This window comes from Rhinopithecus roxellana, chromosome 21 (genome assembly GCF_007565055.1).
Source record: "Rhinopithecus roxellana isolate Shanxi Qingling chromosome 21, ASM756505v1, whole genome shotgun sequence".
NCBI lineage: Eukaryota > Metazoa > Chordata > Mammalia > Primates > Cercopithecidae > Rhinopithecus > Rhinopithecus roxellana.
Window position 1 is genome coordinate 61,247 of NC_044569.1, and position 22,061 is coordinate 83,307.

The 22,061-nt window shown below is 43.0% G+C and overlaps 1 protein-coding gene across 1 annotated transcript in view; it reads left to right on the plus strand.

Moving 5' to 3' along the window:
- The first annotated feature begins 18,546 nt into the window (after nucleotides 1–18,546).
- Nucleotides 18,547–22,061, plus strand: part of COLEC12 (collectin subfamily member 12) — a 59,656-nt gene continuing 56,141 nt past the window's right edge. Inside the window, exon 1 of the mRNA XM_030926175.1 lies at nucleotides 18,547–18,702. Coding sequence (XP_030782035.1) covers nucleotides 18,547–18,702 — 156 coding nt within the window. The remainder of the gene's footprint in view (nucleotides 18,703–22,061) is intronic.

Here is a 22,061-nt window from a genome sequence, read left to right on the forward strand (position 1 = left end):
TCCTTTCATCTTGATGGTGGTTGCTTTTCTTGGATAAAGTCACAAAATTCTTCTGAAATTAGAAATTGTGACCCTTGATATTCAAAAGGTATATAAGGGGTCTAATTTTTTCAAACCTACTATGGGGTGACAAAATCCATTTACTGAAGGTGTTAAGACTGCAGATATTATTTCTGCTGAATAAGAAACAGTGTGGACTAATGGGAAGAGACACAACATATTCTTCTCCAGTTTCTTGTAGCTTCGATGCTTTCTTGAAAGTGCCTGTGAGGCAAAGATACATGAAGACATGTTCTGCTTTTTGCTGTTTTTTGTTTTTTTGTGGTGTATGTTCAAAATTCTTGGAACCTACTGCTTAGGGAGTGTCATTGACTAGGGTTGATGTTCAAAAGTAGGGGTGGTGGCGTCAGAGGACAAACGTGCCTGCAAACAAAGTCTGAATGGATGATAGAAGCCACACAGCTAAGAGGGAAAGAACTTGGAGGACATACTGTACAAATCAGAAGGACAGGAAATCTCCTTGTCTTTCTATAGATGCACGGAACTAGGGAAGGACCCAGGGAAAGCAGACACAGACTCAGCAAAGCAACAGGGTCCATCCACGAGCTGGTTCCAGAGCTGACAGGGCATTCCAGGTCCCTTGACAGATGGTGGTGGGAGATGCATTCACGGGACCCCGGTGGTGTATCAGCCAGGCCGGCCTCTCCAACCTGCCCTCCGTGTGGTGCAACATTGAGAACACAGGCAAAGGTGGAGAGTAGGTTTTGACTTAGGCTTTTGGCCTCTTGCATTTAATCATCCAAGTGTGGCCTTTCCCTGTTAAGGCAAACAAACTTAGAGTTCTCGTCACTTTTAAAGGTTTCTGGAAAGGAAAGGCCTATGAGCTCTTGCCAAGGCGGCTGCATTCAGTTGTCAGTTGTGCACGTTTTGCTTTGCAGAAAGGCTTCCAGGAAGGCTGGTCCGTCTGGAGGGGACACCTTTTTCTAACTCACACAAAGACATCTATGTTGACTGGCCAGGGCCTTGCAATAAATTTTGGCAAAATAGAGCCAAAACCAGAAAAAGAGATCCAGTGGACAAAACCCTAAATTGGATGAATTTTTACTTTTCAACCCATAATATGGCTTCTGTAGGCCCTGCTGAAATCAGTACATGTTATTGGAGAAGCCACTGAGTAGGTTAGTAGGTTGTGTAAGTCCTGGTTAATAGACTCGGAGTTGTTAGAGAAGCCACTTGGAGTCAGATTGGATGGTGGAGAGGAACTGATGTGAAAAGGTCTTGCAATTACCGGGCCCTGAGACTGCCGGGATTTGGCAAAAGAAAAAGCACATCAGTTTTGTTTTGTGACCAAGACTTTTTGAGTTGTTGCACAAATGCTGTTTGTTTCCAGAAACTCAGGGGCCCTGTGCTTCTTACTCATTACCTGCTGCCACTCTTTCCCCAACACACCGGTGTTGAGATCCTCCCCTTCCCCAACTGGCAAAGAAGGAAAGGGTTCTTTGTGACTCAGGCTAGGAAGTGACAGGAGAGCTCACTAGAGGCTGAGGGGTGCCATCTCCACTTACAAAGCTGATAGCAAAGTAATCAAACCCAGCAGCACCAAGAGCCCAGGGCAGCTCCTTGGCAGCACTCTCCGCCACATCGTGTGCTCTGGGTCGCACAGGGCCTGTAAATTGCACAGTAATGGCTGGGTCCGCAGCAGGAATAAACATGTGCTTTGAATTTTCCAAATGAGTCAGACGCACACTGCGAGATAAATGCTGATAGCAAGCAGATGTGACGTGTGCTTTTCAAGAGGACAGACGGGGGAATTGAGGATTGGCATCTTCCACACTCTTCGAGTCGATAGACTGACACCTAATGGGACCTGGTCTTTTAACAAGAAACACTGGGTAATGGGTGACATTTTCCCCACTTCTTTCTTTCCATAAGAGGAATCTACATTTTAAGTCTCAAATGTAAACGTGCTCTGGCTCCAATTTGTCGGCTGACTCTAATCGCCTCGGAACTTATATAAACTCTAGGTGAGTAATTTCCCCAAATACAGTACCCTCTTGGAATGCATGTGCTGTGAACTCAGATTAAACTTTTAACCTCACATTTTTCTGGGAGGGATTATTATCCCTGTTTTTATCGTTTGAAAAGGCAATCAGAAATTCCAGAAGGTCCAGTGCTCACAGGGGTTGAGCTGGTACACTCTCTCAAGAGCCCATCCCTTGTGTTGAGTATGCCTGGCCCCCTAAAAATGGAATGAAAGGGTCTGTTGTGCCAGAATTAAAACTACGAGGCACCAACTCTCTTGCCTTCTTCACAACACTCCCAACTAAACTGTGCACTGTTTGGAGGGCCCTGCGCTCTCCCAGCTCAACTGCAAAAGCCCCTGAGTGTTTTTGCTGATGCACGCCATGTGCCAGTTGCCAGGCGACATACATAACACATTCATCAGCAGAGCGTGAGGTCTGAGTCCTAAATTTCTGCTGCATTCTTCCACACTTGGCTTTCATTCACCTTGTCTCCTTCTTCCAGCAACTGGATCAACAGATGTTAGACTTTCCCAGAGTGTTTGGCACAATCAGTCCAAGATGCCAAGCTTGAAGATATAACATCTCTTTGCAACCTCTAATTCCTGTCACTGTACTCATTAATCACTTGCACAAACCTTTAACCGAGTCCATTAGGACTTCAATACCAGGTGGTTTTTGTTTGTTTGTTTGTTTTAACTGAGTTGGCATCAACATGGAAACAAGTGGACTGGCTTATTCTCCTAGAAGCTTCTCATTATTTGTACTTAGTTTTTGTTTGATGACTACCAAGAGGCAGCTGGCATGGTGTCATGGGAAGAACAGTAGGCTGGGAGTCAAGTGGCGGTTCTGTGACCAACTCATGGTGGAGCCTTGGGCAAGTCAGTATATTCAAAAGGGCCTCGGCTTTTTCTTTTGTAAAATGAAGATGTTGGACTCAGTGGTCCTCCTGTTGAAACAGTAATAATCCCATTAGTTTTACTGTACAGTTTCAAAGAAAAGCAGACACCAAAGCAAGAAGCAAAAATGGGAAACCTTCAAGGTCAGAAGTTTCAGTTCACTGTATTGAACGTTGCTCTGCAGTGTCTTTCAAATATGTTTTGATACAACATTCTGCTGTAAACATCTTGATGTCATTTTCATGTGCTGTTACATCACCCAATGGATATTTTTGGATTCTTAAACGAGAAACACGCTGTTCTGGCACTAGAAGAACAAGGGAGGCTGTGATAGCATCATTCCCACTCCCAGCCCCCTCTGGGGTTGGAAAATGGATCGAATAATTGGTTGCTAGTCTTAAATTTCCTCAGCACTCATGTGTGTTTACACCCACCCTGACCCCAGTGCCAGGTTGCCTCCCACCCTCCTTTCTGGGCTTCTCTCCTCTGTCCTGTAGAACCACAAAACAGAATCAGGCACAATTTCCTTATTTTTGACTTCACTCGATTGCTATTCTGGTGCTGATCTCGTCAATGGACAAGCTGCTGGAAGTTGACTGAATATAAAATGCTATAAGGGAAATGTTGTAGGAAAAAAAACATCTCATTATTCCTTTCTCCAAAAGAAACATTGAAGATTGGGGTCTTCTCTAAGCCAGATGCTACCGCCTGCACGCTGGACCTCCAGCAACCACCGCCACAAAGCCTGTGTGAGCACTGTAATGTGTTTTGTTATCAACCTTGATAACAAACATCTTAAGTTTCCCTCATGTTGGTGCTGGAACAGGGGTGTTCAATTACTCACTAATTTTGTAGACATTTGTTGAACATCTATTAGGCATCTGGAACTGAGGATACAAAGATAGATGTACATGGCATTGCCTGAAAGGAATTTATGACCTAGCAAAGCCCACAGACGTGTACACAGTCTGCTGGAATATATTATGATAAGTGCTACACTGGTGGTGTGGATGAAAGGCCGCATGGGAACAGACTGGAGCTATGAGTTCTGCCAGGGTTTCACGTAGCTAAGAGACAGGCAAAGGGCATTCCAGGCAGAGGAACATGCATTGGGAGATGCAGAACAACAAGAAAGTGCATGGCAGATTCAAGGAAAGTTGCGGGTCGGTGTGATGGCATCACGGATTCATGGTAGAGAGTGGCTTGTTTATATACAGTTAGTTTATGTACAGTTGTTAGAGGTGGGAAGAAAATTTGACTCTGCACTTCCTAGATACCAAAGCAAAAAGGGAAATATGAAATTTGCTGTGCCTACATGAAAAAAGCCAATTGCTCAAGAGAAACAGGCTTCTTCTGGAATTCAGAGCCAAGGGAGACTTCTCTATTAATTATCTTCAAAGGCTCAAGATGGGATACGGTGGAAATATCTTCAACAATATCCCCGCACTAGCAATTTTTATAGGACTGTTTCTTGTAATGTCCCTCCGTGCGAGCCAATGGCACCCCGCCAAAGTGTAATTCAGTAAAAGCAGCTCTACACGGGACCAGAACAATTCAGCCTAAGCCTGCTGTTTTTGATGGTTTGGCTTGATGTGTGAATACAACTTAGGGTATCTAGAGGAATGGATGTTCTTCATATCTTTCAGGCAATCATCCATGAATATTATTTCTTACAACAGGGCTCTTAAAAAGCATTAGGTAGCAGGCAGTGAACTTGAGCTTCTATTCATTGGTGAAGACCTCAAGAACAAAGGAGTCTGAACATTGGGTTATGTAACAAAGAAAAGAATCTTTTCCAAAGATGTTTAATCATGGAAGAGAAGTAACCAGTCATTCTGGACTAAGTGCAGTTCAATGGCTCAGCTCAAACTGGCCTGCATTAGGGCTAGGTTGTTAGGTAAAATTTCCTGCCCTGACAGCACATGTCTTGCTGTGAACTCTAGGCTGAAAGTGGGCCCATAAAACACCCTCACATTTTAGAAGTAAAACTGTGGGCTAAGCATCTTTTGAGATTTGACCCTTTTTCCTTAGTAGCTGAGGTGATTGTGTGATGCACAAACTTGGGTCCAGAAAGTTGGGGCAGGGATGTGGCATTTCACCACATAGCATCTGAAATAGGGGTTAAAAGAGAGTGTAAGTTTTGCCAAATACCAAATCCTACATATTTATATAACAGGGTACAATTTATAAACTATATTCCCATCCAGTATCTAATTTAAATTGCATAAAAACCTTGTACAGGACTTGTGTGATTATCGCATTATAAATGGGAAAACTAAGGCTTGATCAAGTTAGCATGGATGTTGGGTGACAAAACCAGAATTGTAACCCGGGTCTTTTGATTTTAGTGCAGTTATTTTTTACCTTTCAAGGTTCAGCCGAGTTATCCAAAGGAGTAGCAAATTGTAGGTCATGATAACCATGTCCAGCAGGTACCAAGCTACAGTAGCACATGTTGAAAAATTACAAACATTGTAGGTAGGGAAGGCTTCCTGCAGTTAACTTAGAAAAAAGCATCCATTTGATTGGCAAGAATGCTCCAAGGATGCCTTTGTTCATGGAGAGACAGGCACAGTCTGGTTCCTGGATCCCATGAATGGCCCCAGGTATACACTGGCTAGAGACAATCCAAAGATTTGTTCTTTCCACCCTTTATTTACCAAACATGCAAAGGATGGCACCACATGTGAATTGTGGATGAGGATATTCTCAGCAGAATGCAAGATTATTTTCACCATCATTGTAGAAACTTTAAATAATCTTGCCTGTTGATATTCAATAGCCAGATCTTCCCAAAAGTACTTATTCATTGTAAATATAAGGATAAACTTGAACTCTATGTTGTAATGATTGCCTTTCTGAGTGCTATAATTAAGTTTTTTAAACTATTGCCACCTCCTGCTAACATTTTCATTAAACATCTAAAAAATAACTTGGTGTGTGGTGGAGAATGAGTGGATATAGACTGTTTTCTCTGGTTCCCCCTGAAAATACCAAGATGGGAGATAAATTCAGACGTTGATATCTCTGCTGCTGCAGTGCACTAAATTATAAACTAGTGTCCCAAAAGACAGGATTCTCCTCCCAATCAACAAGAGTACTTATAACCAGAGAGCCACAGGTGCTCAATATAGCACCAAAACAACAACAACAGCAACAACAAAAACCCCAATTTATGGTCAGGGAGGAGATTCCAGACCTCAGTACAGGAGGTAGACCTGGTACCACAACACATGTGTATTCGCTGAAGAACTGAGACACTTTGATGCAATTTGCCAAAGGTTTCCAAAAGCAATCCATCCCCAAATTGTGCAGGGTAAAATGTTTCAGAATGTCCTTTCCTGTTGTCTTCTCTGTTTGGGCACACACAGGACCACTCACCGCATTCCAGTTGGCACCTGCACACACTCCTAAAATAAGAGAAAGTGTCATCTCCTAAGTCTCTTTTGGCTCAAAGCATTGAGAGTTTATAGAGACTGGATCTACAAGATGCAGGAAGCTACACACCGTATAGCCCTCCTCATGTTAAGTCAATAGGAATAAGACCCCCTGACAGCCAAACCTGAGACTTTGGTTTAGAAAACCCATCATTTAGAAATGGCTTTGTAATAAAACCAGAAATTCAGTTTTTGTTTTTGTTCTTGTTTTTGTTTTAACTAATAGAAAAAAAGAGTGAACCAGTTCCCCATGGACACACAGCCACCCACAGCTGCTGCATGGTTACTCCTGACAGACATGGGTTTGCTGCTATGGGAACGATGTCTGTCCCACAAGCAAGGAGTGTCCCTGTGCCCGTGTGCCTGCTGCTAAACAGTCACAAGGACATTAGGAAAACAGGGCCTTCTTAACTCTTGAGGATGACAGTGCATGCATCAAAGAAACCAAAGGAGTCATTGCCTCTGCTATCATTTTTCTTCTTTCTTTTTTTTTTTCTGAGACAGAGTCTCACTTTGTGGCCCAGGCTGGAGTACAGTGGCACGATCTCAGCTCACTGCAACCTCCCCGTCCCAGTTCAAGCAATTCTTCTGCCTCAGCCTCCCAAGTAGCTGGGACTAGAGGCATGCACCAGCATGCCCGGTTTCCTATTTTTAGTAGAGATGGGATTTTACCGTGTTGGCCAGTCTGGTCTCAAACTCCCGACCTCAGGTGATCTGCCCACCTTGCCTCTCAAAGTGTTGGGATTACAGATGTGAGCCACCGTGCCTGACCTTCTGTTATCTTTTTAATCTTTTAACACAGAAAGAATTATTTGCTGAATGATCTTTAGCCCATTGAAATGGTTTAATGGAACACACAGCAACAACAGAAATCTAAGTCCCAGAGAGTAGTGTCTGCTTTGGAAGAGTGTAACTCAAGTTTGTCATCCTGCCTCTTTTTCAGAAATAGCTCAAGGGAAGAGAGGTATGGCCCGTCTTTCTGCTTTTATAACAAACCAACATTTGGGCAGCAGGATGGCCTCCCTTCCCAGGTTTTAGGAACACCTGAGGCCTGTTCTTGGGAAGTGCAGCTGTGATTGGTGAGGACCTAGCCCCCTGCTGGGCAAAGCACTTCTAGGTCCTGGGAACTGCCTCGGTTGAGATGGCACTGTGAAATAAGTCTTAGTGTGTTTGCTCAATGCTTTCTGTTTTATTTATTTATGCTTTAATATTAAAGAAAAAAATCCACCAGAATCTTATCTTTAGCCTTAGATTAGAACAAAAATTACAACAAAAGTCACTCATCAGAAAGCTACAGATGTGGTCTGTAAATCCCTCACTGGAAAATGAATTTGCCTTTGTGGCCAGATCTGTGAGTGTGATTTGACCGCGAAGAAGGTTCTCATGTTTGTTGGTTGGGCTCAGAGACTACTAGCAACTTTTCAGAAGTACTCTGCTGAGTGCTGCAGGCTTGAGTCTGTGGGTGGTACTGAGTAAGCCTGATTCTCTCAGGGAGTAGCGGAAGGAGAGGGATTATTGTGAATTAGTGGAGAAAGTTCAGGGATGACCTTATTTGTGAGTTTGTGGCTGGATTTAAGAAGTCCAAAAGGGGCTTGTTGTTACAATATCCTGGAGAGTTTTCATTTCAGTATATATAGTGCTATATCTCTTTTCTACAAAAATTGCTGCACAGTGAGCTGGGCGCGGTAGCTCATGCATATAATCCCAGCACTTTGGGAGGCTGAGGCGGGTGGATCACAAGGTCAGGAGATCAAGACCATCCTGGCTAACACGGTGAAACCCCGTCTCTACTAAAAATACAAATATTTGGCCGGGTGTGGTGGCGGGCGCCTGTAGTCCCAGCTACTTGGGAGGCTGAGGCAGGAGAATGGTGTGAACCTGGGAGGCGGAGCTTGCAGTGAGCCAAGATCATGCCACTGCACTCCAGCCTGGGCGACAGAGCAAGACTCCATCTCCAAAAAAAAAAAATTGCTGCACAGTATTCTATATCATGGCCTTGTGTGTGTGTGTGTGTGTGTGTGTGTGTGTGTGTTTGTGTGTGTGTGTAATGGATATATATATTTATATATATCCCCTACTCTTCAAAAATTCTTTTCTAATTCTGCCTGAAATAACTTCTTTTGCAAAATTACTTTAGCTGAAATGCTATCAATTATAAATCCAATTATATCAATAAGCTTATCTTTTCCATTATTAATATTATTCACTGAATTGTGAATAATGTAACTGGGCTGCTTTCCTTCCCACACCTGATGTAGACACTCTACAGGAGAGGGAGTGTTGTTACAGGAGGAAGAAGTACTTGGAGAGAACTGGAGGAGGGCACCATGTGAGCACACTTGGACACAGGAAGAGAGGGTTCCAGAGAAGGAAGAGCAGGAGTTGGAGGCGGGAAGACCCCAAGAATCCACCTCTTCATTGCCAGGAATACCTTCAGTTGTTTCTCCAATCGCATCTCTGTTTAGTCGATTTCTGTGACATGCCAGCTCTGGGACCTGGGTGGTCACAGGTAGCTCATGAAATGACTTCAGCATTATTAAAACTGGAAGCATTACCTGAGCCCAGGAGGCCAAAGTTGCAGTGAGCAGAGTTCATGCCACACACTCCTGCCTGGGCAACAGAGCAAGACCCTGTCTCAAAAAACAAAACGAAACAAAACAACCTGGAGTTTACAAACATCACTGATGTGTGGTTGGCATTTGGAGAGACCCATGCACATACAGAAACTTGACGAGTGAATCGTTTCATAAAGAGGTTGATGGACGATCAGGTTAGCTGCTACTTTAAAGCCAGTGAGCATGCGCAGTAACCATGGCGCCTCGTTAATTAAGACTAATGGCCCAAGGAGCCATTGCAGATGATCCAATTAGGCGGATTTAGTTAGAGATTGTACAGATAACTGTGACTGAAACATCAATCTAGGCCTCTGTTTCAAATGAGGTGGTATTTGACTATAATAAAATAGTATACTAAGTAGCTGACTGTGTCTTGCAATTGTGGAAGCTGAGGGCTACTAACAGCCTTAAAAATTAATGTTTCAGCTTGATTTTTTTTCAAGAACCAATTATGTAGATTATTTATTACCAAGTTCTTTTTGTTCCTTACGCCCCCTGCTGTCTAGTTAGGGCTGTTTTACAGTTCATTAGCCCCTTGACTAGAAGGCAGAAATGAAAGAAGGTGCAACCTACATCTGTCTGCCTACTAGCCAATGCCGTAAACTATTTTGTGGGGAAGATACTGAAACTATTGGCCAAAACAGACCTTTGTGTTCCCTTCCCCATGCATTAAATTTTTCTAGATAGCAAGTATGGGAGAGAGCTAGCAATTGGCTGAACTGACTATTTCTTGGTTGCATAAAACGTAATCAGTGGAATTTTGCTTAATGTGGTCCCAGTTTTGTCATACATAAGGAAAAATATTCTGATAATCCCCACAAGCTAGTGAAGCGTCTTAAAATTACACACTGGGTTATACAGTGATTACACTCATCAAAATGTTTTTTGCCTAACTTTAAATTCTCTCAACAAAGATCCCAAATTTTCCTAGAGCACGTATTTATTTTTAAGAGTTATGAAAATACACAGCCGTATATGGTGGTATCTGAATCCATGGTGCTGTGAGAGACTGAGCAATTCTCAAGTATTAAGTGAGAAATCATCACGGAAGAACTGCACTGTGGCACTGAAGCCTTCAGACATGCCCACCATATTTTACTGGTGGAAATTTCATCATTAGGCTTAAATTAGAAGCCACTGATTCTCTGCCATTAAAAAAAAATGGAGTTCTAGCCATTAAGCATGATTTTTTAAAAAATTGTTTTTGATGGGGCGATGAGAAAGAAGGAATGAAAGGGTAAAGAAAAGGAAAAAGGCTAGTAGAGGGTGCTGTCGTCCGCTGATTTTTTGCTTTCTCTAAAGCACTTCTTCTGCTCACGGCCATATGGTAAATTCCTCAGTGAATTAATTATTCAGGGTCTTGTCCTGATGCAAATGACACTTAAAAAAAAAAAAAAGCAGAACATTCTTTATCCCTCTAGGAAAAAGAAATAACAAATAATTAAGGCCACAGCACTCAGGGACCCAAGTTTATTGGCAATAAAAGGTAGCTGTGCTGACAACACTGCCAATTAATCTGCCAAAAGTGAGCATGTCGCTGTGTTAGAAAACAGGACTGGAGACATCCAGGGATCTATATAAAGCATAGACAACAGTCTTAGCGATCATGGAGCAGCAATGTGGGCACCCTGCCTTCAGCAGATATGGTACCGGTCTGCATTCTTTCCATAACAGAACTCCTCACCACGTGGAGAACCCCTCAGTCCCAAGTCAGCTGTACACCTGGCCTCTTCAGAAGCTATGTGTGCCCAGAAGGTGCTGGTGGGAAGAGAAAAAAAATTGGAAGTTAAATTTTATTTTTTGAGACCTCTGGAAACTAGGTTGCTTAGACTTGAGGAAGTACTTGAGGAATATTTGAGGAAGTATAAGCAACCTAGTTTCCATAGGTGAGGAAACTGAGGCTCTCAGCTTCCAAATGCAGGTCTGCCGGGTTCCCATATCCATTCTTTTCTTGTAATATGTGTTTCCAGATGAAGCATCAAGAAATGTTTGTTCTAAACCTGGCTGCTATGAATGTATGGTGTGACCTTGAGCAAGTCACCTAACTTCTTTGAGCCTTGGGTTTGTATCTGAAAGGTGAGAGGTTAGAGACTCTGAGGTCTCCAGTGGCAGTGCTTCTCCAAGGTTAATAGACATAGGAATCACCTGGGGAATCTTGTTAAAATGCAGATTCTGATTCAATAGCTCTGGGCACAGGCTTGAGGTTGTGCATCTAAGAATATTCCAGATAATGCTGATGCCACTAGTCCCCAGACAGTACTTTGAGTAGTAAGGTGGTAGCATTATCACTCTAGGGTTCCAAGATCGCAGTGACCACATTTTAGTCTTCCAGTCACCCCTGCATGCCCATTATGGTTACAACATGCCTTGTACAGTTGGTGCTCAACAATGTTCAGTACTTTGGATTTAGGTAGAAAAGCATAAGTAGTTCAAAGGGACATAATCTAAGGGAAATTTGTAGCTCTGGAAGCTCAGTAATTCTGTAATTTCCTGAAGGCACCATCCCTCAAGTGTCAAATTGAAGCCTAGCCTTCTCCCCCACCCACAAAGGGTACCCTGGTAATCCTAACTTTTCCCACAGTGGATTTAGCCACCCCTACTCTATCCCTAGCTCACTCCGACTGACTTGATCTGAAATCAGATCAACCTTAAAGGACATCTGGTAAATGCCATTAGGAAGCACTCAACTCTCCCAAAGATTTTATTTTGTAGATTAAATCACATCTCCCCTAGATACATTCTGACATATAAAGTTTCTTCCTCCATTCTGACACCCCTCTTTGTTCTGGTAACCAATATCAGCATTTTACTAACTTTCTGTGATATTTCCATCCTTTCTCCCATGTGCAGTAGTAGTTTGCTGTTCTTAGAATGGTTGCCGAGGCCAGAAGCCAGATTTTCATTATCTCTATGGGGAAACATTCCATAAACTCAAGACAAAAAAATATACCATGAATTGAAGAAACGGAAAGAATTAGCCACTAAAATCTCTTTTCTTTCTGTCTTAAAAAAAATTCCCTTTTTGGCCAGGCACAGTGGCTCATGCCTGTAATCCCAGCATTTTGGGAGGCCAAGGTGGGTGGATCACGAGGTCAAAAGTTCGAGACCAGCCTAGCCAACATGGTGAAACTCCATTTCTACTAAAAATACAAAAATTAGCCAGGTGTGGTGGTGCGTGCCTGTAATCCCAGCAACTCAGGTGGCTGAGGCAGGAGAATAGCTTGAACCCAAGAGGTGGAAGTTGCAGGGAGCCGAGATCCCACCATTGCACTCCAGCCTGGGCAACAGAGCGAGACTCCGTCTCAAAAAAAAAAAAAAAAAAAATCCCATTTTAAACCACTTGTTTAGAGTTGGGTCTAATTAGAGTACTTTAGAAATAAAGGCTATGTTGTGCCTATAAAGAAGTGGATGCTATTTTTTTAACCTGATCTTTGTTATAATGCCCAAAAGGGCAACACTACGTATTTTCATATGACTGTCAAGGGACAGAGTAGGTTCCAAATATTTGACCTAGATAAACAGATTACATTCACTTCATCTGAAAGTACAGGGATAATTAACTTGGACAGCCATATAAACGGCAGGGGTCTCCTCCAGAGTGTCTGCCTTCTTAAATCAGCAGATATCCTTCCAGAGCTGCCACAGCAAGGCCATTTATTGTGATCGCCTTTTATTGCTATATTTTAAGTTGTTCTCATGAACTGTATGGTGCTGTGGAAAGAACTTCTAGGCGTTTCAGGCTTCTTAGGCTCATTCCTATGTCCCAGCCCGTTTGTGCTTATGCATTTGGTAAGGTTTATGATGGATTTGTTCTCCTGAGTTCAACAAAATGTTTTTATTCATTCTGCAAAGTTGCTAATTAGTCCATGACAAGCCATTGAGCCCCTAGAATCAAAGACACCTGGAATCACAGTTACACAGGACCTTAAAGGTCATGGAGTTCAATTCCCTGTGTCTTGTGCCGACCTCTTTCTACAGAATCTCTGACCAACGGGGTTTCACTCTAGCTTATGTGCACAGCATTCAGCAATAGGTTGCACGTTCTTTTAACTGCGCCTCCTACTCCCTGCTCAAAGAGTTCTCTTTTTAGGTTGAGCTGAAATTCAATTCCCTCTAGTTCCCACCTTTAATAGCAATGCAGGGAAAACAAAATAACTTCCTCTTACACGTGGCAGTCCTTCATATATTTGCAGGTAACAACCACACTTCCCTGAGCCTCCTGTTCTTCATGTCCTTTTCCAGCTGTCTTTATGTCAAACATTAGACTTCTCTCTATCCTGGTCACACTCTAGCCTTCCTTAAGTTAGTGGCCCAGAATGGGTACCATCCCCCAGGTGTGAGTTGGACTAGCATTCGGGAGCAGTTGTTCTCAACTTCGGCTGCACACTAATCCACTGGATGCATGCCTGGGACCCACAAGCAGAGACTCTGATTTAACAGACCTGGAATGTGGTCTAAGCATCAAGATTTATAAAAACTTCTTGGGTATATCAATTGTAGCCAAGATTGAGAACCACTGATGTGTCCCTACCCAAATCTCATCTTGAATTGTAGCTTCCATAATTCCCACGTGTTGTAGGAGGGACCCAGTGGGAGATAATTGGATCATGGGGGCGGTTTCCCCAATACTGTTCTCGTGGTAGTTAAAGTCTCATGAAATCTGATGGTTTTATAAGGGGAAACACCTTTTTGCTTGGTTCTCATTCTCTCTTTGCCTGCCACCATGTAAGATGTAACTTTGCTCCTCCTTCACCTTCTGCCATGATTGTGAGGTCTCCCCAGTCATGTGGAACTGTGGGTCAATTAAACCTCTTTTCTTGATAAATTACCCAGTCTCGGGTATGTCTGTATTAGCAGCCTGAGAATGGACTAATACAACCACTGTGCTGGATTCTTTCTTTACTAATCAGAGGCATTGATGGATGCCCAGATAGAGTGTGGAGAAGGAGTGGGTAGAGGGGCAGTTAGGGGAGATGGGAAGTTACAACCTATTGTTGAATGGATAGATCTCTCCATAAGCTAAAACTCGTAGATCTTTCTTGGTTTTTAGTTTTTATCTTGATTTTTCTTTTACATTAATACAAAACCAACATAAGTTCCACAGCTAGGGTAGCTAAACTCATCTTTTATCATGTTTCTGGCAGGTATTATTGTATTTTGTCCTCTGGGACTTTATGGTGAGACATACGGGGAGTTGGGCACATACGTCTCCCTCCTGAGACCTCACTCCCTCCTCACCTCCATCTCATTGCATATTAACAGCACCACATCACTAACTCGTACTAAATATGCTACTCACTCAAACTCCTGAGTCTTTCTTACTCATGCTACTGCTTAGCCTTTACTCTCGTCTTATGTTCTGGTCATTGCTTTTTTAATTTAAAAAAATTCAACTTTAATTCTGATAAAGGCCCAAGTGCGAGATATGTGTTGGGTGTGCCACAAGAATGAACTTCCCGATCCTGGACTCCAGATTAGACAGACTTGCCCACGCAGTACAGGCAGTCCTGGAAAACCACAGAGTCCCGTTGGGGAATTGCCCTGTAAAATGGACAGCATGGAGGTGCAGGCCACAATGCGTGTTCTTTGTCTGCAGTTGACACCCCAAAAAATATTGCATTTTTAAAGGATTCTGAATGATCACAACACACAAAAAAAGAACTGATAAATGTCTGAGGTGATGCTCAGTACTATGATTTGATCATTACACGATGTATACATGTATAGAAACATCACATTGTGCCCATGCATATGTATAATTATTGTGTGTCACTTCAAACAAAATTTTAAAAATAACATTTGCTTGAATCAGCAAAAAGGAGAAAAGAAGCAGGCACTTACTATACACTGGCCCACTTTGTGCCACATATGCTGTATTCACTGTAAATGCATAGTTTCATTTAATCTACACAATGATCCTATAATGTGACTGTAATGATGTCCATACTACACATTAAGAAACTGGGGTTCAGAGGGGCTTAGTGCTAATAAGTGGAGTGTCAAGATAGAAACTTGAGCCTAAGGTAAGGAAGGACTTCGTTCCTGTTGAATTTCATGATATTGGGTTTGCTCCAGAGTCCCAGCCTTTCAAAATCTTTTTGAATCCTGTTTTTTCAGGTCATGTATTTTCGAGGTTGGGAAAACCTACTCTGTTGTGATGAGACGCAGAACACTTAGAAGACACTCTTCTTGCCTATGAGTAAATTTGCTATATAAAGTAGTAAGACCACATATCTGTGAAGCTGATTATATTCTTGATTCTGGGCATGAAAAGCAGAAAGAAAAAGGGATTTTTTTTTTCCATCTGTATCTGATTTATACAGGTGCTCCCTAACTTAACACAGGAAGGGTGAATTATTAGACAGATTTTGATAATGTAAAGACACATTTTGCCCTAGAAATCATGTTTTTCGTTGGTAATCAGATCATCTGGCCATCTGCAATGCCTGTTTGACCCACAGTATACCTGGTATGTGCTAGTAAAAATACTGTTCCAGCTCCATCGTGGGTGTGTTGCAGATTATGTAGCAGTGTAGGTCGTAGTCATGCTTCTGTCTCTCCCATGGTAGCAGTAACTCTTTTTTTAAGTCTCTAAGATATCACAGATCTGTTTACTTGTTTAACGTGCCCGAATAATAAGTTCTTGGCATTTGTAAATCCAGTCATTATTTTCCTGATGAGAGGTGAGCTTTTTAAAAAAAAAATTCCTTCAGCAACTTGCTTTATTTTACTTGAAACTATGTATGTCATGGGGATGTATCTCCATGCTACTGCATATGAATTTATTGTTTTATCTACTGCACAGAATTGCAGACCATGATGCCCCGTGATTTATACAATAATTTCCCTTTGGATGGACATTAAAAGTTTCCATTTTTTCCTTCATGACAAGTAATGTTTTAGTGAATATTCTCATTCATACACCTGTGTATTGTTGGAATATTTCAGTAGAAATTACTTCTATAAGTGAAATTGACATATCAAAGGATATATACACTTAAAATTTTGGTTGCCCTCCAAAAAGGTTATAACTTACTTTCCCACCAAAATGTGTGGCAAAAAGGGATTACCATTTTGTTTTAGTTGGCATTTCATTTATTATTATGATTTTAATTAACACATAATACTTTTACTTATTGATGGGGTACAGTGAGATATTTTGATACATGTATGCAATGTATGATGATCAAATCATGGTAATTAGTATATTCATTACCTCAAATATTTATCATTTCTTTATGTTGAGGTGAACAGAAACTACATCAAATTTCAGAACTGCAGAACCCTTGAGATTTCAATATCCCTCTTCTCTTCTGCCAGTTTCATGCCAGACGTTGAAAACTGAGGTTTTAGAGCAGAAGTATGTCTCAATACAATTGACTCTTGCAGAAACTCCTTCCTACATAAATAGCCATTTCTGCACTTTTCTTCACCTGCCTTGCAATGCAAGGAGTTCCTTCCAGTACTTACCTTGCTTTCTCTGAGCCTGGTTCTGTTTGCTTTGACATTTATAAAAGGCTCAACTTCTTCTCTCAGCACTTTTGACATTCTGTGGCTCTTTGGGACAGGGCTCATTAAAAATGGAATGAACATCTATGGAAATAATATATGGCTCTCCAGATAGAACTACTCATCAGGGGCCGGTTGCCTAGGGAACTGGAAGGGAACCATGTGGGAGGCTCCACACAAGACCCTGTACCTCTTTCTTTCTGCCCTCTCTCACTTTTATCTACTCTACGTTCTCATGCAGACATGCGTACTCTGCCTGAGTTGAAAGCTGAGGACTGTGCAGATGAGGTCTCTAAGAACTTAAAGACATTCCCAATTTCAAACTTGATTTCTGATACACAGCTGACTTCTTTCTATCACATCCATATTATATCATTGGGGCATGATCAGAAACTTCATGGCAGGGTCTCACCTGGAACCCACAACCCTAGAGATGCAGGAGAGGACATATTGCAAGTGTGTGTGCGTGCGTGAGTGTGTGTGTGTGTAATTAAATATGCATCCATGTGGAATTCAAATGAGTGCTGCATTAATCATCGACACAAATGTGGGGTACTTCCTGTGTTAGACACTGATGATAAAAAGAAAAGATAACATTCTTGTCCCTATTACAGTGACAGATGACTAGCATGATGGGATGGCATTTAAGTGCAGTAGGTGTTTAGAAGAGGGAACCCCTGAGAACTCACACTTCACAAAGGAGTGTGAGTTTTGAGATGGGTTATAGAGGAAGAGTACAATTTAGCCAGGCAGGGGAAAGTGTACCAGGCAGAGGGAAAAGCATATTACACAAGGGAGGGAAGAGCCAGCATAATGTGCTCTGCAAGGGGCCAGTACTCTGAAGCTGCACTGAGGAATGCAGAAAGATGATGGTGAAGAGTGAGCTAGGGATTCCATCACGAAGGCCTCATATGCCATGCTGTGAATTTTGTTTTACACTCTAGGCAATGGGAAACTACTCAAAAATTTCAGGCTATCGAAAAGACACTGCCGGACGTATTGGGCACCAATGCTGAGGCATATGTGCTAAAAATAATGCAAATCAGAGGGAAGTAGGATTCTTTCTTCATCATTGGAAAAAATAAAAAATAAAGCTCTTACTTCAGCTTTGGGTAGAACTCTTTGCTTTCCTCCGGAAATACAGCTTCATCTTCTCCTTTGTGGTTTTTGTGCTGGTGCTTTCTTAATCTGGTCTTGCAAGCAAAGCTACCAGATGGCTCTCGTTCTGCGCACTGTCCCAGCCATGCTCACATGTCAGGTTGATGAATGAACTCCTCCCTTATTAATCTGACCTTTGCATCACCACCTTCCTGACTGGGCAACTCTGGCTTTCTTGACCAAATCATTATGCATGAATATTTGCAAGCCCCTTTGGGAGCAGACCACTTTACTCTAAATCACCTGTCAGAAGCACCGAGAGGCCACAACTTAGTGGAACATTAGAAACAGTTTTAATATTTTGGGCTTTGACTGGAATAAACTGTGATCACACTGAAGTTAGGTCTTTCTCTTTGCTCTTTGTTCCTTTTATTTCTTCCTTTTTCCCTTTGTCGTCCTCCTCTATTTTCTTCACTTTTCCACAACTTTTAGTTGCACAGACCTGCTTTGGAGTAAACGGAACTTTCTGCTTGTTAAAACTTTTTCTCCTGGCTGGATGCAGTGGGTCACATTTGTAATCCTGGCATTTTGGGAGACCGAGATGGGAGGATCTCTTGAGTCTAGGAGTTTGAGACCAGCCTGGGTAATATAGTGAGACCCCATCTGTACAAAAAATAAAAAATAAATTAGCTGGGTATGGTGGCATGTGCCTGTGGTCCCAGCTACTTGGAAGGCTGAGGTGGGAGGACCACTTGAGCCTGGGAGGTCAAGGCTTCAGTGAGCTGTGGTCACTCCTCCATACTCCAACCTAGGTGACAGAGCAAGACCCTGTCTCAAAGAAAAAAAGCAAAAACAAAACCTTCTTCTTCTAATAAAAGGAGATAAAAAGATGGCACCATCCCTCCAGCCTTAGTCGACCAGAGTGAACCCTGCGTTGGGGAGGGCATGGTTGCCAGAAACCACCGGCATGGCTCAATCTTCACCCAAGGCCATTCAAGGTTATGGCTGGCAGTTTGGGTGTGAAGTTCTTGAGGGCACTGGTGGAAAGAAAGAACTGGGAAGAAAAAGAACTGCTGAGGATGGCAGAGGAAAGCAGATACTTGGGGAAAAGAAGGAAGGAGATGTAAGAATGGAGGGGAGAACAATCTAGGAATAGAAAGGAAAAGGGGAAGTAAATTGGGGAGGAGTACACCATGTCGAGAAGAAGAGTCTTGAAAGGACAAGACAAAACATGGTTCTCCTAGTAGACCCTTTGACACTAATGGAGACCTCATGGAGAGCACAATAGGCTAAGGGTAAGGAGCTAGGTATCCACCTACAACTTTTAATAGCAATCGCCAAGAAATGGATTGCAAAGACCTCCTGATAAGGTCCTGGAGGGCAAGAATTGGGTGCCATTTGCTTCATTCTTTCTCCCTCTGGCCACACCCTGCGGGCCTCTGTGTTGGCTGAAAAACCAGTGCCAATGGCATCGGACATTTCAGTTCACTAAAAACACACAAGAATGGAAGAATATTCTCCACACCCTGGCTGCTGTTCCTTGCAGCTACTTTCCCTAAACAGTGGAGCGACTTAAAATAGCCATCCGTCTACTTTTATTTATGACGGTTTTTGTTTTTAATTCACAACTTCTTCTGATGTGCCCTCAGCTCTGTGCAGCCTGGCCAGCGCTGTGCAGGGTGCCCTCCAGGAAGAATGCCAGGCAGTTGAAAACTTCTGCCAACACTGGAAAATGTGTTGGCTGCCCGGGAGATTCCACCGACAAGTAACTGCAGTGGTAGTTTTTTAAATGTCTCTGCTGGGGCACAGGCAGGGCTGATATTCAGCTGGGCAGCAGCAGGGGTATCCCTTCTCATTGATCAGTGGCAGAGCGTTTGCTAAATTTTTGGATTATCACCCGTGGATAGTGGGTTAGGGCTGAAGATGTGCACAATTCTATATTCTCTTTTTGGTTGAGTTGGTATTTGGGATGTGGGATGTTTCAACGTCCAGATGAAACCACAGCTCTCTCAGTGGGGAAGGAGTTCAAGCCCCAGCCTGCCCTGCCGCCCTGTTTCCCCCAGCCCCACTCCTCACCAGGCTCCAGCCCAGGAGTGAGTGCTTCTTAGGTGCCCAGCTGGTGGTGTCCTTTTGATCCAGGCCCTGTCTTTCTTGGGCCGCTCACCAGGTTTTGTCTCTTTGGATGGCAAATGTTCCAAGCTCAGGCTCTGAATAGACAAAGGATTAAAAGCTTTGGAAATCAAAAATAGGTCTTCAAAGCTGCCAGCAGTGACCAAGGATTCCCTCCACCACAGCAGGGTCCAAAAATCCAATCCAGTGCATTTCTCCCAAATGTTTTGGGAGGCCCCTTTCCTTGGAGCAACAAGGCCTGTGTTGTCTGTGGGTCTCAGACTTGGATGCCGAAGAATAAGCATTGCTGGAAGGGGCAAGAAAAGTGGCTTCTGTGCTGCCCAAGACACCACAGATTACAGGGGATATGTCAGTTATAGGCATATCCCAGCGCACACTGTTAGATCTAGCCAGGGAATGCAAGCTTGCTGGGGGTTCCAGTCCTAATTCATATGGGTTCTTTATGAGTTTCAGGCAGTAGCCTGACCAATGGGCATCAGACCCCTCGGGCTCACACGTGCCGCTAGCATCATCCTGCTGGTTGCTCTTCTGCCATCTGGAAGCCATTAGCGTTGAAATGGTTTCAGCCACTTGCTGAGCACTGGGTTTTATAGGAGTCACAGCCCAGGGCAGCCCAGGTCCCAGGAGCCAAGAGCCTTTACTTCCTGTAGGATTTCCAGTTTAAAACCCACTGAAGCTCTGCCCTCCAGGGCACCACCAGGTCCCCCATCCCCTCTTCCCTTTCCTCCCCGTTTGGACCCCAAGAGCAATGGCACATGCAGGGGAACCCTGACATCTATTCTTTTTCTATTTCTTACCAACTTTGTAGGTTGAAAGGGAAGGGGGTGCAGAAAAGTCCTGTTTTAAAAAACGCTTCAGGCAAGAGATTGTACTTCATACATGGTCTGCTGCATGCATTTTGTAAAATGCAGTATCTCAGGAGAGCCCTGAGGACTCAGACTCAAGCCTCTAACCATCTAATTTCATGATAATCATAGCTGCCTGTTACCTGCCTGACACTGTGCTAGGGTCTCTATTTGCCTTACTCTAATCCTTAGAATAATCCTGCAGAGAAAGACAAGCGTCTTGGAGAGTTAAGCAGCTAACAAAGGAAATGTAGGATTCTCATCAAGGACTTTGCCATTCCAAAGCTCTTTCTGCTCTACAAACTTGTGTCCCCACTTAGGCCTAAGCAGGGTGGGAGCCCCCCAAGGACGGAGAAGCAAAGGAAGAACAAACATCTGCAGTTCACACTAGATAGTCCAGTCATGGGTTTTTTAAGGAAGCAAAATGATCTTTTGAAAGGAAACTCATGCAGTCTGTCCACTTCTTGCCAGCTCGACTACAGTGCAACCTGCCAAAAACAGCCAAACCTTGTTTGAGGTATGAAAGCAGCTGTTATAATAAACTTCTCTGCTCTACCTCTTTTCCTGTTATGGTGGAATGGCTGTTTAAAGTAAATGTCTCCAATCCACGGATTTTCTGGGGTCATGAAAACATTGTTTAATTGGCAAACTCTAGTAGATTTTTTGGTGAAGTTAGGAAGTAAACAGAATGCCACACGCCATGTCAGGTCCATGCAGTGTAGAGTCTGAAAGGAAACGGTCCCTGGGTTCTGGAGCTGTTATTCCCCACTTCCCACCCCCCGGGGTGGACCAGCCTTCTCAGGTTTTGAACTTGTTCCAGAAAGAATGGATTTCTGCCTCTCTTCTATCCCAGGACTTCCAAAGCAGAGCAAGGGGAGATTAGTGCACGGAATGGAGTCGATCTGGGTTTGAATCCTCGCTCTGCCAGTCACTAATATGGAACTTCAGGTAAATTACTCTGAGCCTCCATCTTGGAATCTGTAAGATGGATATGGTAATAACTACCCAATTACCTTCATCACAAAATTTAAAACAAAATCAAAATTATAACATATATTGCTGTAGTTCTTAGTATAGGCCCCATGCTGTTCAGGTGTTTTACAGGCATTAATTCATTTAATCTCTTCAACAACTTTGTGAGGCAGATACTGTTCTAACCATCTTCTAGCCTCTGGGGAGACGATGGGCAGTTCAACCAACAAAGATCTCTGCCTGCATGGAACTCACATTGTTGTGGGGAAGGCCAAAAGATAAGTAAAATGGATAAGTAAATTAAATGGTGGTAAGTGCTATGAAGAAAAATAAACAGAGCTAAGTGTGGTCGTGCATGCCTGTAGGCCTACCTACTCAGGAGGCTGAGGTGGGAGGCTCACTTGAGCCCAGGAGTTTGAGGCTGTGGTGAGCTATGAGTGCACCTAGGAATAGCCACTGCACTCCAGCATGGGCAACATAATGAGACTCCATGTCTAAATAAATACGTAAAATAAAACAAGAAAGGGAGGTAGAG